General features: G+C 39.4%; 1 protein-coding gene across 2 annotated transcripts in view; it reads left to right on the top strand.

The window, feature by feature from the left end:
- gabra5 (gamma-aminobutyric acid type A receptor subunit alpha5) overlaps nucleotides 1-14,143 on the top strand; it is a 30,453-nt gene extending 16,310 nt beyond the window's left edge. For both annotated transcript variants that reach the window (XM_044128857.1, XM_044128858.1), the window contains exons 7-10: nucleotides 3,772-3,915; nucleotides 10,193-10,345; nucleotides 10,647-10,858; nucleotides 11,699-14,143. In XM_044128857.1, the coding sequence (XP_043984792.1) occupies nucleotides 3,772-3,915; nucleotides 10,193-10,345; nucleotides 10,647-10,858; nucleotides 11,699-11,989 (800 nt within the window). In that variant the 3' untranslated portion in view covers nucleotides 11,990-14,143. The remainder of the gene's footprint in view (nucleotides 1-3,771; nucleotides 3,916-10,192; nucleotides 10,346-10,646; nucleotides 10,859-11,698) is intronic.
- Nucleotides 14,144-16,333: the final 2,190 nt, after the last annotated feature.

Consider the following 16,333-nt stretch of genomic DNA (forward strand, 5'->3'; position numbering starts at 1 on the left):
AATATATGTTTTATGTTGTCATTTGCTAAATGATATGATTATTGAGCATGCTACGTGCTATTAGCTAGGCAAGCTAAAACCAATTTATCTCTGTAACTTTGCCTTCAAACACTGCGGCAACACCTCACAGAATGAAATACTTTGCAAGGTAAATCTTCAAAACTGAGGTTAAAAGAGGTGTTGTATGCAAGGGAACCATATTGGATTTTCAGATTGGAGAGTTGAGATGGGAATTTATCCCTAACGAACCTCTGATTTATTTTTCCAATTTAAAATCTGGAAATGTCCATTTTTGAGTAGTGATGGATTGCTTAATTAACTGCATAATTTTATTGTCAGTGTGAATGGATAAGAACAATTATGCTGCTGTTGTTTTTGTTTGTCTTTTAACAAAGTTATTGCACTTCTGTTTTAAAACGTCTGTCAATACCAGACAGATTATGCATGACAGCACGGTTTTTTATTTTTTATTATTATAAGCCTTTGAGAACTGCTGCTTGGAATCTAACACTCTTACCTTTATGATTCTAAATGGTGAATTAGAGCCAAAACAGGGATACTGTTCTGTTTGTCCAGCCTCTAACCATGCTGCCAAGCAAGATACCATGTTGTAACTTTTTACTTACATTTTTTACATAACCATACTTATGGTTATGTAAACAAAATAATTGTTAAACCTGAAATAAAAGGGTTAAAAGTGATGCAACTGACCCCTACAAAGAAAAAACAAGACGTGAAGGAGTTTGCCCATTAATTAGCACGTTTTGCAATACTCTTATGAGCAGCACAATGTCTCGTAGAACGCAGGCTGCGAAAGACTCTGTCATTCTGGAGCGCGGCTGATTGTGAAGGAGCCGCTGCACCTGCCTCGCCATGCTGACGCCGCGCTTCGACTCTTTTGTTCTCCAGTTCATGGCAAAAGTTGCAAGCGTTGCAAGCTGCGAAACGAGACTCGCTTCCTCATGACCATGCTCCAAATCTCGGAACGTTGACCTCTTTCTGTCCCAGCAGCTCTGAGGCGTTCTTTGCTGTACTTGTCCAGAACTTGTGGTGAAACAAATGTCACGGATTATCCTAAACGTTTGTTACTATTAGAAGAACTTAAGTGACTTTGTGAAAGGGTCTGATTATTATTATTATTATTATTATTATTATTATTATTATTATTATTATTATTATTATTATTATTATTATTATTATTATTATTATTATTATTATTTCTTTTGCTATTTATTTTTCTATTAGTTCATAATGGCCAGGTCTGCTTTCCCTCTCACAACTTTCTGTTTCCGGCCACCTCTATGTTCTTACAACTAAAAGGTTAACTGAACCTTTTAGTTCAGTTAGCGTTTGCAAAGCTATACTTTACAAATGTCATATGTTATACATTTATATATTTGCAAAGTATAACATGAGCTATTTTCTTTTACTTAATACAAGAAAAAATACAACAGTTATTACATTGCTGCTGCTAACATAGCTGATGAATTAGAGGAGCTACGGGCTTGGATAGGGAACACATCCACTCTTTTAGCCTCTCAATTGTCTCACTAAAAAAGCATTTTCTTATGAAGCACTGAGCTGTGGCAAATGAAACGTCCTCTGATATTTTATTAAAGAGGTTCTTAACCATAAGACTGGCATGAAATTAAGTATTTTTAAATTACTTTGCAAAAAAGAACTTACTACGCCTTAAGATCCTTGAGGATTCTGGTGTAACTCCAATTTGTGCAACTTGGGAATCAGAGGAAAGATAAACAAGAGACTATTGTTTCAAATAAAACTTGACTGTTTTACTTTTGTACTGTTTTATTTCAATTCGATGCCTTCCCACCTGAAAGCTCACAGCCTCTTGCTTTCTTTCCTTGGTTTTTGAAAGTTTTCTGCGAGTACTGCAGCTGGACAACATTACTGATTTTTATAAAACATTTATTTTAGTTTTTTAAAAACAGTTTTTCTTAATTCAGTACTTTAACAGAGCATTTCATCTGAATGTTCCTACAGTCAAATAAGAATATTATTTGCACAAAATCTGGATTTTTTTAATGGTAGTTATGAGTATATCTGTGAAGCTAAGAGTCAATATCTGTGACATTTGTGCGTTTTAAGCTCCATCCACGTCATGGCAGGAGGATGGATCGGCATTAATTCATCTGCTGAACACGGGATTAAATATTACAGCGCACCTGTAGTATTTGAAAATTGCGAGAAACATATCCGTTACATAATGACACTCACGTAACACATCATTCATCAAACTTTATTTTCCCTCAAAGGATGCTTCTAGGGAGCATGTAAATATATAGTGCACACATACTGACATTTGGAGAGATGATGTGCAGCTCAGTCTTTATGTAACGTCTATTAGTGGAGGAGGTGAAGCTAATATTGACACAAAAAAGGGCCCAGAATTAAATCTTAGATGCTGTAAGTTTTTGGCTTAAAGTAAGATTTATCCAACGGTCCACCACAACATAACAAGACCATCCTCTCATAAGATAAACCCACAGTTTTTTGTTTGTTTGTTTGTTTTGCATTATTGAGGGTGGAAGAAGGTCGATTTGTTAATATTATTGGGTTAATATTCTACTGAAAGATATGAAGTCAACCAGGGCTGCACCCATTCTCTTTTTTCCACTTCGGATACCGATACAGATACCCGAGGTTTAGTATCGGCCGATACCGATCCGATACAGAAAAACAGCGCTGAATTGACTTGAGACGTTTAATTTTCTAAAAGAGACATGAATGTACTGAATTACACATTTATTTGCTAAGTCTGCACCAATGAAGCACACATAAATGCACCAACAGCTTCACAAGTTTGGGTAAGCATGTAAAAACAACTTTCATTTGTTCAGCCAGTGCAATTAGGAGGATAACAAAAAATGTAAAATAAATAGTAAACAAACTGACAAAAACAATAGATTGACTACTTGGGTCAAACATGTAAAAAAATAAACTGTAACAAACCTTCTTTCAAGTGGTTCAGAAAGTGCAACTAGGAATTTTAAATATAGTGCAAAGTGAATTATAAAACATTGCCACACCAGATCTAGAATTGTTTTCAATATCTATACCAATACAGATATTAATATCGGATTGGTGCATCTCTAATGCTAACCTGTTTTCAGTGTTTTATTTAAGTTAACAAGAAACATTACAATCACAAACATAAATAAAATGGATTATGAAGCTTCTGTGAACAAAATTGTCTTTCAAAAAATATAAATTATCCGAATGTAAGCAATCAAGCTCATTTTAATTGATCATGCAATTAATTGTGACAGACTTACTATAAACCTATTGTGCTTTGGTGGAAGGATAATTCATTATTGCAATACTGATGAACTATTGCAATAATATCGCAGCATGGGAAAATATTACACTACGTTAGTGGTTTTATCCAAACATACATTAAGGTGTTTTTAAAAAAAAAAACTTTGCCGCTGTGCTCACCAGTCTGACTCTCTTTGCTCCTTTTTTCACTTGTGTTTGTGACTCTGCATTGCTGACCGCAGTACAAGACAGCGCAGCTGTAAACCAGGTAACCCTGCGCGGTAGAGAAGGTTTTTGGTCAAAATAGGTAACGCGATTAATCTTCATTATGTAACATTAACGCATTAAACTCTTTAGATCAATCGTATGCGTTAACGTCGATCGCCTTAGTCTATACACAATCTTCACTGACTCCATGCTGCTGTATGGATTTGACATTGAGCAACTCACATATTCGATCATAAACCTGTAAGAATGTCTCTTCTCTCCTAGATGCCTACCCTGTTTCAGAAGTGATCTACAAGTGGACTGAGGACGCAGCCAAATCTGTGGTGGTGGCAGAGGAAGGTTCAAGGCTCAACCAGTATCACCTGATTGGCCAGACGGCGGGAACGGAGGAGATATACACCAGTCGGGGTACAGCGGACAGACCGTAAACTCACTCCAGCTGTAGAGCATAGACCCAGGCCTGGTGTCCAGTTCAGTGGGCGCATACTGCTCTGCAAACAAAATTTTCGTCACGTGTCTATGTAAACGAGAACAGCACGTTGGATGAAGTACGTGGGAGCATTTATGGTTCTCAGTTTAGGTAGACGGCTATGATTTGGTAGGTTGGTCGCTGTCTGCTGATGGACTGGTTGGCGTTCTGTGAGATGCTCAAAGCGCGGGACGTTGCTTCGTAGCATACTTTTGTTTTAAACTTCTCCACAACTCTCCCTGGTGTGTCAGCTGCGTTCCTCGATCTCAGTGTCGCTATACAGAACATGCATGGAGATAAAATGGCCCACAGGTGAACTCCACTTATCAGGGGATTTCTGAAGTCTGTTGGATGCACCCCACACTTTTCTGGTTTACATTGGTGAAACATTTTAAAATGATATATTTTCCTTTCAGTTGACAATCGTGAGGCTCTTTGTGCTGGTCAATCTGTTACAACTCCATGCTGTAATATGTCAAAATGTGGGGAAGGGAGGGATCAATATTTATGTTTGGTGAAATACAGATAAAGTACGTAATTATAGATCCAGCACACAACAAACCAAAGAGGATGCGTCATGTTTAGAAAGAGGAAAATCTCCAGGAGCAGCTCTAGCCTTGATTTTGCACTTTGCTTTGCTGCTTCTTGGCCCCAATAACCTGCTGCCATTGCTAGAACAGTACATCTGGGTTTATATCACTGCACTCTAAAGCAAAATGTTGAGACATTGAAACAAGTCTTTGGAGAAAATAGGCCAAGCAGTAAGACAGTGAGCCTAAGCACAGTTTAATCTGCCAAAGAATGATTAAAGAATACAGTTTATATTCTTATGTGGGCAAATCAAAGCTTTGACCTCAATCTAATAGAAAGTTCCCTTAAGGAGCTACAAAGGAGCAATTTTACACCCAAAGACCCGTAAACATCTCATCGTTTGCTTTGGGATAGTGAGCTAAAATCATTCAGAGCTGCCCACGTCTGGTAACTGGTTCACTGGGGCGGTCCAGTTCAAGAGTGGAATCATGGCACAATGTATGAATTCAATTAATTTTAAGGCTTGGGTGCTTGGGAGCTGAAGCCTTTCCTCTGTGTATGTCTCCCAGAATGCTGTGCGGTTCTGGATCGGAGTTCAGTGAAATTATTGAACATTATATGAGATGCATTGTCTATTGGTGCATTGTTGTAGATATCTACTGTTGTTGATTAATTGTCCAGTCCTAAGCATGTGTCAAACTCAAGGCACATGGGCCAAATTGGGCCCCTTTACTATGACAGTCTGACTGTATTACCACTTCAGTACAGTCAGAATATACCGTATTGATCCTCAAGAGGAAATTGCTTATTTGTTGACAAGCTATTCACATTGCAAAGTGTGAAATATTAGCAAATACAAACATAGCAATTTGTAATCTAAAGTGTATAGCCCAAGTGTGAAATTAGAAATGATTTGAAAATGACCCAAATATAAAATAAACAAAATGAAAGAAGAGCAAGAATGTAATTGGAAAAATGCGACTATAAATGAGTCTGGAGTAAACTTAAAGACATTCAGAGTTTTTCAGTCTGTTGGACACAAGCAGGAATGATCTGTTCAGGATCTTGACACTCCTACCGTAAAGCAAAAGTTTAAACCAAATGTAAGGATGCACATATTTTTGGAAAAATGGATTCAATTGTTCCACATGTTGGATGTGATAAAATCGAAGTATTTTAGGGACACCGCCTTGATTCAAAAATGTGGGATAATGGGCGAGAACCTTGAGGCAGTAAAGCGGCCAGCTTTCCCCCGTTTTCTCAGTCGCTTTTTATTATCATCATTATGCTTGGCGTTATTACAGCCTGCTCCGTTAAAGTTGCTGTGGAAAGGAAATGTTTTCAAATCAAGTTGGATATGGGGCAGGAGGAGGGAGGGGGGGGAAGAGAAAGGGGACAATGAATGAATCTCCAGGATTTGAGCGCGCCTCCCACACACAGCCAGCTGTCTCTGGGGCTGTCAGGAGGAGAGGTGGCAGACGCATGGAGGGGGGGAGGGGACAAAAAAAAAAATCACTTATCCGTGGTCTTAGCCACTGGGTCTGTAGGGTTAATCCGTACGCAGGCCCATCAGTTGTGCTTTTACCGAGTGACATCACAGCGCAGGGATTGGCTGCTGTGGAAGCGACGGAGGGGTTGGACAGCATCTGCTTAATTCCCTTATGTAAAGAATAATACTTTTTGGTTTTTGGTTGTTACTCTGTCACAAAGGAGGAGGGGAGAGGAAGAGGGGCTTCCCAACGATGTAAACAGGGAAGCAATACCCCGTGTACGCCGGATGATGTATGAAAGAAACGCATTTTCATGATGACACGCACAAACTCGGAGACAAATCTGTTGCGTGCTCACTGGGTTGGGAAACCCTGGATCAGAGCAAGTCCTGAAGAGTGCGCTCCGTTTGCACACGTAGCAAAACGCTGTCTAAAAAGGGAAGGCGAGTCACCCAGAGCCAGCACGCTCTTACTTAGCCGAGCTAATCTGGAGTTCAAACCCTCCTTAGCGGGCCCAGAATAGCTCAGCAGTGTGCTGGACACACACGTGGTGGCAGTGACCCCCTGGTCTCACCGGTTTAACCACACTGGATGCAAATACGGCTGCAGGAGCATAAGTTGTGATAGAAGAGCGTTTTGTTTTTTTTTAAATGAATGATATTGCTCCCAGATCACAGCTCAACAGACGGCGTGGATCTGTACTCACCAGTTGACCAGCATGGCTGCGTTGTTCTCCGCTATAAATGGTAGCTCCCCACAGACGCTCCAGAACCCAAACAGTAAAATCCACCACAACCGCATTTTTTGTTTGTTTGTTTGTTTGGTTGGTTGGTTGTTTACACCTGGGAGGTTTCCATCCACTTTCAGTCCCAGAAGGTCAGTCAGATCAGGTCAGATCACAGCAGAGACCCCCACGCCGAGCCCCCCCAGAGCAGGTCTGCAGGCTAAAGGCAACCCGGGAACTCCTTTCACCGAAGACATGACGTCGCTTGTTGCATCGCTCGCACCGTCCCAACTTTGCTCCCGTCCTGTCACGTCCCCCTCTCCTTCACCCTCACTTCGCACCTGCATGCAATCAGCGCCGCCCAGCCAGGTCCAATTCGGCCTTCTCGCTCAGGCGAGGCGAGGATGAACGTCCCCAATCAAGAGTGGCCTGGCTTGACAGAATGGGATGGACTGTGTTATACACACACACCCCTACACACACGTACGTGGTGCTTGCACATAGAAAGAGAGAGAGAGAGTGCAGATTGTGACAAGGGATTAGCGAGACAGAAAAATCCGACTTTGCCAGGAGAAAGCAGCAGTCATCTGTGGATTTTCTATAGTTTATCAGACTCGGCAGCTCGACAGGATTTCACAAAACAAGGAAATCATTCAAATGCAATCTTCACTTGATTAACAGGATACAATAATATCCCCTCCACCCTCCCCTCCCAACAACCTACTTTTACTTTCCCTGTAAAAACAAATACATCATTCATTTAAAGGAGAGAACTCTGGTCAATGGCAGATAATATGACAGAAAAGCTGATATTTAATGGCAGCAAGTGCATTCAGCAATACAATTTAATAATATTAATAAAAAAGGACAAAGCAGTTTTGTCCTTGTCGCACTCGGAAAACATCACAAACGGTGTCATAAATGGGATCACCACTGTCACTGTAAGTGATGGTACTAAGAAATATGTGTTGATAATATTCTTTTGCATATAACCTAAACAAAATGAAACAAGGGCAACATTTTAGTGAAATTCAGTTTACTAATAAAACTCCAGCTCACAACAAATGCTGTCTTAAGGCACTTGAAATTAGTGCCTTAAAGTAGTGAAAGTAGTAAATTCAATCCGATTTGTGTGAATCGGCTTCAGACGGTCCAGTTTCTTCCTGGTTGTCAAACAATTCAGCCAAATTCTGTTTATTGTTCACCTTGGTAAAAAAAAAAAAAAAAAAAAACCAGGAAAAAAAAGAAAGAAAACAATCATTGATAAAACAATAAATTGTAGCTGATGATGTTTAAATACCGAAACATATTATTATTATTATTATTAGTATTGGTATTTATCCACCAAGTGTGTTTCTTTAAATATCTCTTCATTTGAAAATGTGATGAGATTCAGTTACTATCCAACAAAAAAGAAAAACAAATCACACTTTTGATAGTGAAATGCACCTTCATCTTCATTGCAATGAGGGCTGGAATAATTAATCGGATTAATCGTGATTAATCGATTATTGAAATAATCGTCAGCTAATTTAGTATGTGATTAATTGCTAACTCGAGTATACAGACTCAAAAAAACGGGTGATTTTCTGAAAAAGAAAGCCTATTCAGGGCAGTAATTAGGCCAAAACTGTATAAAAATATAAACATATATTGCATTTAAAATAAAAAATACCTTCATAACCAAAACCACTCCTCAAGTGGCATAGTTTGAACTTCACTTGGTTCAAATTTGCTAAAGGAACGCAATAGTGTTACATTTCAGGCAATGAAATGTTTTTCTTCAATAAAATGAGCTATTTTCTGTATTTGTGTCGTTTAATGTATTTCTAATAACGTATAAAAGTGGTCAAGTGAAAAATCTGTACAATGTGGATTTTTATTATTATTAGATTAATCGATTACTACAATAATCGTTAGTTGCAGCTCAAATCACAATAATTACCATATGATATCATGATTAAAAACAGAGAAAATCCTAGCCAGAGAGTGTGGGAAGAGTAGTAAACACCAGTCTTAGTCGTGTTTATTTCTACCGGAAGTTGCTGAAAGCGTGGTTTTGTGTGAGGATTGAAATCTGCACTTTTTTTTTTTTTTTTTTCAAAATCCCTTTTTAATCTGGGCTTCATTTGAATGGAAAAGCAGCAACTGCGCAGAGAGGGCATGCAGTGTGAGGCTGTGAGCGCGGTCTGAGTCACCAGAGTTCACCGGCGGGATGACCCAGAAAGAGGAGGTTTATTAGGCTGCAGGGGGCGGGTCGACTGCAGGGGGCGGGCCGACTGCAAGGAGCGGGCCGACTGCAGGGGGCGGGCCGACTGCAGGGGGCGGGCCGACTGCAGGGAGCGGGCCGACTGCAGGGGGCGGGCCGACTGCAGGGAGCGGCCGACTGCAGGGGGCGGGCCGACTGCAGGGAGCGGGCAGGGGGCGGGGCGACTGCAGGGAGCGGGCAGGGGGCGGGGCGACTGCAGGGAGCGGGCAGGGGGCGGGGCGACTGCAGGGAGCGGGCCGACTGCAGGGAGCGGGCCGACTGCAGGGGGCGGGCCGACTGCAGGGAGCGGGCCGACTGCAGGGGGCGGGCCGACTGCAAGGAGCGGAAAAAGAAATGTCACAGGTTGAGTATGTTCTTAATTTAAAACAAACAAAGGTTTTCATCAGCTATCAGATCAAAGTTCCAAATATTAATGTTAGAGTAGTTTTAACTGATTAATGTCTGCATGTCAAAAGGGAGTTTTTATTTTTGTTTGTTTGTTTTTATTGTCTGCTAGCACTTTACTGACATTTGAAGCAGGTGAAATTAAAATTACCATTTCTAGGCAGAACATATTTATAGACAAAGAAGTGTGTTTTTATTTAGTTATTTATTTTTTTTAACCTTAATTCCACAAAATTTGTACAAAATTTTTGTACAATTTTGGATTAATTACTGCTCTGAATATGTTCTTTCAGCAAACGATGTGTTTTTTTGAGTCTTTCTACTCCAGATAATGATTAATCGAAAATGCTAAATTAGTTGACGATTATTCCTGTAATCGAAACATCAGAATTAATCTGATTAATCATTTCAAATCTATAGTGAGTACTTAAAAAAAAAAAAAAAAAAAAAAAGAGACAAAAAGTCTTAACCAACATTTGAAAAGCCAAACAAACTGGAACTCATGTTTTGATTTATTTATTTTTTAAAATAAAGGTTATAATATGCAGCTCTACATGACATTACATGTCCAAACTGTTTAAATATAACTTTTCAGGCATTTGCCATTTTCTGACTATAAAATTAATGCGAGCCGACTTAAAAAACATCTCCATGATATTTTTCTAAAGGTCTGAAATACAAGCTTCCTGTCTAAACTGAGAAAGCGCTCATATTCTTCCCATCAGCTCTTCTGCCTGACTTATAGTTGAGTGTACTGTTTTCAATAAACAGCAAAAGCACATGGAGAAATAACAATCCATCTGTTTTGTTGTCTCTAGGCGAGTACACAGTGATGATGGCTCACTTTTACCTGAAGAGGAAGATAGGCTACTTCGTCATCCAGACCTACATGCCGTGCTTCATGACTGTGATCCTGTCCCAGGTTTCTTTCTGGCTTAACCGAGAGTCGGTGCCAGCAAGAACCGTCTTTGGTGAGTCTGGGAGACGCACCGAGCTATGCAATGGTTGAAATATTTTAGCTGAAACGGCAGCATCAGAACCCGTAGGAGGATTCCCACAGCTTCAAAGAGACATTTAACTGTTCTTTCCACGATTAAAGGCTGAATATTTCTCAGTAGGGTTTTTTTTTTCTTTTTCTTACTACTACAGCATAATGTGTTTATGATACTCTCCTACGCAGCCGGCTATTTTCCATGCCTTAAACTGCTGTGATAGAAACAGAACTGCAACTCTGATATCTAAGACTGACCCAGTTTTCTCTCTCACTGCCAGGTGTGACCACGGTCCTCACCATGACCACTCTCAGCATCAGCGCTCGAAACTCCCTACCCAAAGTGGCCTATGCCACCGCCATGGACTGGTTCATTGCGGTGTGCTATGCCTTCGTCTTCTCAGCCCTCATTGAATTTGCCACAGTTAATTATTTTACCAAAAGGAGCTGGGCCTGGGACGGGAAAAAAGCGATGGAAGCCCAACAGCCCAAGGTACGTACGCTGGGTTTGGTATCAAGATACGAAGATAGGGATTTCAGAGCTAAACATTTGAAAAGCTCGTTCGAAACTTGCTGAGCTGTTACAAAATGAACATCATCAGGAGAAACATTTGTGGAAAATGCTTGAAAATGTAAAAAATTTTAAGGTTCACCACTTAGTCTGCTTTAATCGAACTAGTAAGTCCGGTTTGTTTGGGGAGGTGTGAATGTGCTATCGAACTCGGATGCGGACCAAAAAACCCAACTCTGGTCCGTCTAAAAACATCGCTGTCTATTCGGTTGAAGTGAACTCTGGTGAGGTTCGAATGCATATGTGGACTGGAGGCCGGTCCAAAAGCAGGAAGTGAACAATAGCGCTGGGCATGCTGGGTAAATACAACCAAAACAAACACTTGCATCTAGCGCTAGCGGGCGAAATGGCTCGTTTTCTTTTACTAAAGACACAATAGAAATCCTACATCTGCTAAAGAATTATGCTGCTCCATTTTGTGAGGACGAAAGTTGCATTCATGTCTTTGTGTTGTTTCCTTCAGTAGTTCTTGATGCAGCGCCACCACAGGTGAGGAGGGGAACAGTTTTTTTCAAAGAGTTTAGTTTGTTTAAAACAGTTCAGTGTGAAAGAGTCTGCACCAGCTGAAAATGTAAGATGCTGCAATTTGGTCCCCAATTGAACCTACTGGACTTTCAGGTAAACTAGTCTAGTAGACCCTTAGTCCAAACCAAGTGCAAAACCTTCAGGTTTTACTTTTGTTCCATGTATCGCCTTAACTTGTATTACCAATATTTACCACCAGAGTTTTATTAGAACCACAGCGTGTTTCTTTCTCCGCAGAAAAAAGACCCATTGGCATTGTCCATGAAGCCCAACAACACTTGCTCCACCGGTGTGAACTACACAGCCAACCTCACCAAGGACGCGTCCATCTCTACCATTTCAAACAGCACAACTATTCAGCTCAAACCATCTGAAAGCAAGGCCCCGGACCCCAAAAAGACTTACAACAGCGTGAGCAAGATCGACAAGATGTCCAGGATTGTGTTCCCCGTGCTTTTTGGGACCTTCAACCTGGTGTACTGGGCCACGTACCTCAACAGGGAGCCGGTGATTAAAGGAGCCGAGTGAGTTCTAGACTGAGGGCCAGTGATGATGAGAACTTAATCAACAAACGCCAAGCACTTTGTCCTTGTACCATAATTGTTGTTCTTTTAAGATATTTACAAGTTATTGCATGTGTGTTGCTTCGGGTAAGTGCTGCCATGTTTGCCTTGAGTTAGTACATGTATGATTATCGACCTAAAAAATTAACTTATGATTGCTCACTCAGAACTTGGTTAAACTTAATCTTTTTTTTGTTAAATTTTTGAGCATTTGGCATTTGTATTCTGTCCTTTAGTTTTTAGTTGGAAATGGAAAAGCAAGGCCAAATGCTATGCAAAGTAAAAAATTTGTACTGTATCATTCAAAACCGCTTTTTATCTTTGTAAAGTCTTTGTACAGTAAATATTAACCTTGAGGTCCACGAATGTGAAACAGGACCGAGGCAAATGTAACTTTGCTTTCTTGTTAAAAGCAGCCAAATAGCCATGCTGAATGTGTTGCCTTCAGAGTGTGATAACTCCTTATGAATGCACTGAACTCCGCACTCCTGAAACAACCTTACTCTGAAACCTGGTTCAGAGAGTTCATTTAGTGGACTCTACTTGTTCACGTTTTCTTTTTCTTTCTTTACTTTTCGATTTAAAGTGACTTGTTCTGAAATGAGTTTAGTCAGTCTGAGTTTTTGTTGAAGTGGAGATGAAAGCGGGAAACGTTTAAAGCGAAAGTGGTGTGTTTCTAAACTATGAGGTTAAAATGTGTATATAAGTATGGGAGTAGCTTAAGACAGTTGTATATTTGCCCTGCTTATAGAATAGCACCACTAGGCTGGTAAAGTTTGCACTTATATCGATGTATCGCATACAGAACAGCATTGTTAGTTGCTAGTTTTAGTGCTTAAAAAGAAAACGAGCCAAGTAGTTTAAACACTGGCAAGTTAAAAAGGTTTTATGCTTAGAAAAACTTTCTTTTTTTTCACAGATATAAGTTTGTTTATTTGGTCTTTTATGAAAGCTAGCATACTTGATGATTAGCCTTGAGAAAAAAAAAATATCCTGTTTTGGCATGAAAATAAGACGGACATGTGCTGGCTGGAAAAAAGCGTCATGACCACACCAATTAACATGACCATGGTTCAAATAGAAATATTTAACAATATTAATAAAAAAAAAACAGCTACTACCTGATGTCTTTAGCTTTGTTTAGCTTAGCTTAGCCCTATTTAGCATAAAGACAAGTGAATGGGGAAAAACAACTAGCCTGCTGCTGCTTCATTTTATTCCATTGATGCGTCACGTTTTTATTGAAGTTACTAAAAAAACTTTCAGTTCAAGTGACCCACAAACACAAACTGTTAGCTTGATAGCAAGCTAGCTCATATTAGAAGCTAATTGGTTAGATTTGAACAGCTTTGGAGGTGAATGGCATGTTGATGGCAGTACTTCTGGCAATGTAGTAAATGTAAGATTTTTAACACATTGAAAAACCTAAATGGTTAATTTTTGAGTTTTGTTTTCTTATATGTGTGTTTTCAGACATTTAAATACAGCCATGCTTTCTTTATTTCATTTTAAACTGAGCCTGTTCATTCCATATCCGCATTCGACATATGAGTGGCCATGATGTTTTCATTCAGTCTATTTAAAAACAAAGCTATATTTATTTTACCCATATTTTTTTTTCTAAAAAAGGGAAATCACTTTAACAGAATAATGGAATGTAATGGGTTTTTTCACCCATATCTCAAAAAATACAAACGTTACGTTTAGCTGAATTTGCTTTAAATGTCCGAACTTTATCATGTGACCTAATGCCTGCTTTTTCATGCTAAATGTCAACATTTTACCTGTATTTAACCTTCAATCAACCTTTTAATAAATACATTGCTTTAGTTTTTTGGGTTTTTTTAATCCCATTTTTCATGTGACACATGTCGAGGCCTGTGCTATGGTGAAAAACATGCACTTTGTTCTGTACCTGATTCCAATAAAGCTTCACTCGCACCGTCTTCCTGCTCCTAGTGCTCAGTCGTAATGAAGCTGTAATGTTGCTGCTGACATTTAAGCTTTAATGAAAGGCTGCCAACTGATGTTTAATTCATTCTGGATTACTCCACACCTAAAGAAAAGTGGTATGTAAACAGGTGAATCCAGATTGTCTGCGCTTAATAAAAATAAAAAAAATCAGTTCTTTTTCTCATGGTATGTCATGAAATCAAACTGAACTAAATATATATATATGAATATATATATAACTGAACTGTTATAGAGTTATTATGGCCATCCAACCATATGACTACTGACTTTGAAGACGATTGTTAAAGCTATAAAAGCTCTTTGCTGGCTCAAGTGTTTTCTTGGAAAGTTGAATGGAAGGAAAAAGTGTGATTGGAATGAGGCTCTGGAAATTGGTGTAACTGCAACTTTGAGACGATTGTCAAACAAAATCGAGTCCAGAATTTTCTCGCTATCTGAAGAACTCTTAGATAATGAGGAAAACAGATAATGTTTTTATTCTATGACATTTGCAAAAAAAAAAAAAATGCTGCCTAACCGCATCTGAGCCTACAAATTGGTGGATTTGCGGAACTCGACGTGACAAAACCAAAACGTAATCCTGGTTGATAGAAACAACTTTGTGTCCGTTCTGCTCGGCCTTTGATTACACCAACGCCTCTTCTGCAGTTGTTGGACTGCTAAACCTATCTCATTGGGAGGGGAGGGGTCTTTCTGCTGCAGTGACATCTGGCTCACATCTGCTTGTCAAAGATTTAGCTCCGTTTAACTTGCTTTTTTCCTTTTGAATGGACCGGAGTCGACGTCAAATTAAGCTGTCGCTTAATTGATGGCATTTGGTGCCATAAGTCACAGATTGGAGCGTTGGAGGGAAGAACACAGAGAGGGGAATGAATATCAATTCTTGGGAGATGTACCAAAAAGTGGAGGTGATGCTGCAGGTTTTAGAAGTGATGGAGTATTTAAAGGGGCAGTATTGTTTGTTTTCCAGCCACATAGTGTTATTTTATAGCACAATCAAGAAACTATGTTACCTTCAATGGGTTAAAAAATGCTTTGCATATAAAAGAAAAAGAAATTTGACTTTGTAATTTAACACCTTGAATTTGGGCCTCTGTCTCTTTAAAAGCGCCTGCTGTTTCTGAAACTCCACGTCCAGGAAGTCATCACAACATGGCTTCTCTCTTAATCCTTTAACAACATTTTAACAGCAATGCACTGAGCAGTAGCTCCTATAATGAGCTCAGCAGACACGCAGTTCCACCGGGTGTTTGCTAATTGCTGCTGACTAGTCTGAAGGAGCTGAGTGAGGGAGTTGTAAAGGGAAGGGTGCTCTGTGAGTTCAAAACAGTAGATTTTACATGATGCTGCCCCTTTAAAGGGCCAGCCCACGTTTGGTAGTCGATAAACAAGATTAGAAAAGGAGCACTGAGTTGATTTGCTATGTTTTTAAGAAAATGATGCTAATTTTGTGGAAAAAAGATAAGACAGAAGCCGTGTAAAAATATATATTTTTTTACATAGCTACAGCAAAATATGAAAAGATTTTAAAAAATCCAACAAAATTAAATAGAAATAAACATGAAAATGTACAAAGGAAAATATGTTAATGATATCTGAAATTTAAAAAGGACATGTTAACACAATTCAAAGCTCTTGCTGATAAAAAGGTATTTTCATATCATGATCTTGCCACCAGCAGGTTTCATCATGGAGATCTGTTCAGGGGGAAGTTTAGTGGAAGGACGTTCACGCGCGGTTAAAGAGACATCCCCAGAGCATGATACTGACACCATCATGTTCCACTGTGGGGATGGTATGTTCAGGGACAAGTGCGATGATGGTTTTCTGCCACATATCACACCTTTTTTTGTTTTGTTTTGTTTTGTAAAATATCCCAAAAAATTGATTTGCTTTTCTTCTGAACAGTGCGCTTTCTGCTTCCACAGCTTTACGTGTCCAATGTTTGGCTTGCTGTGAAATTTGAACCAGACCATCGCTTTTTGTTCAAAAACAATTTCTCTCTTCTCAGCACTTTTTTACGGTGGCCGACAGGTGCAGATGCGCAGCAAAAGAGAAAACATGCAAACAAAAAAAAAAAGACACGCGCACAAATTAAATGCGGCAAACAAAAAGCAAATAAAATGCAGCAAACAAAAAAGAAGACACCCCCGAATGAAATGCAGCAAACAAAAAGTGTTGAAAACGGAAGTGCTCCACACCACTAGGGGGAGTCAAAGAAAATAGTATTCATTTCTATGGGACCAGATGCAAGATTCAGAGAAAGAAATTTGAAAGAAAGTAAAGGTACGTATTATTATATTTCTTTTCAGATACGCTGTCTTTTATAATATTT

Source organism: Gambusia affinis, linkage group LG10 (assembly GCF_019740435.1).
Source record: "Gambusia affinis linkage group LG10, SWU_Gaff_1.0, whole genome shotgun sequence".
Classification (NCBI taxonomy): Eukaryota; Metazoa; Chordata; class Actinopteri; order Cyprinodontiformes; family Poeciliidae; genus Gambusia; species Gambusia affinis.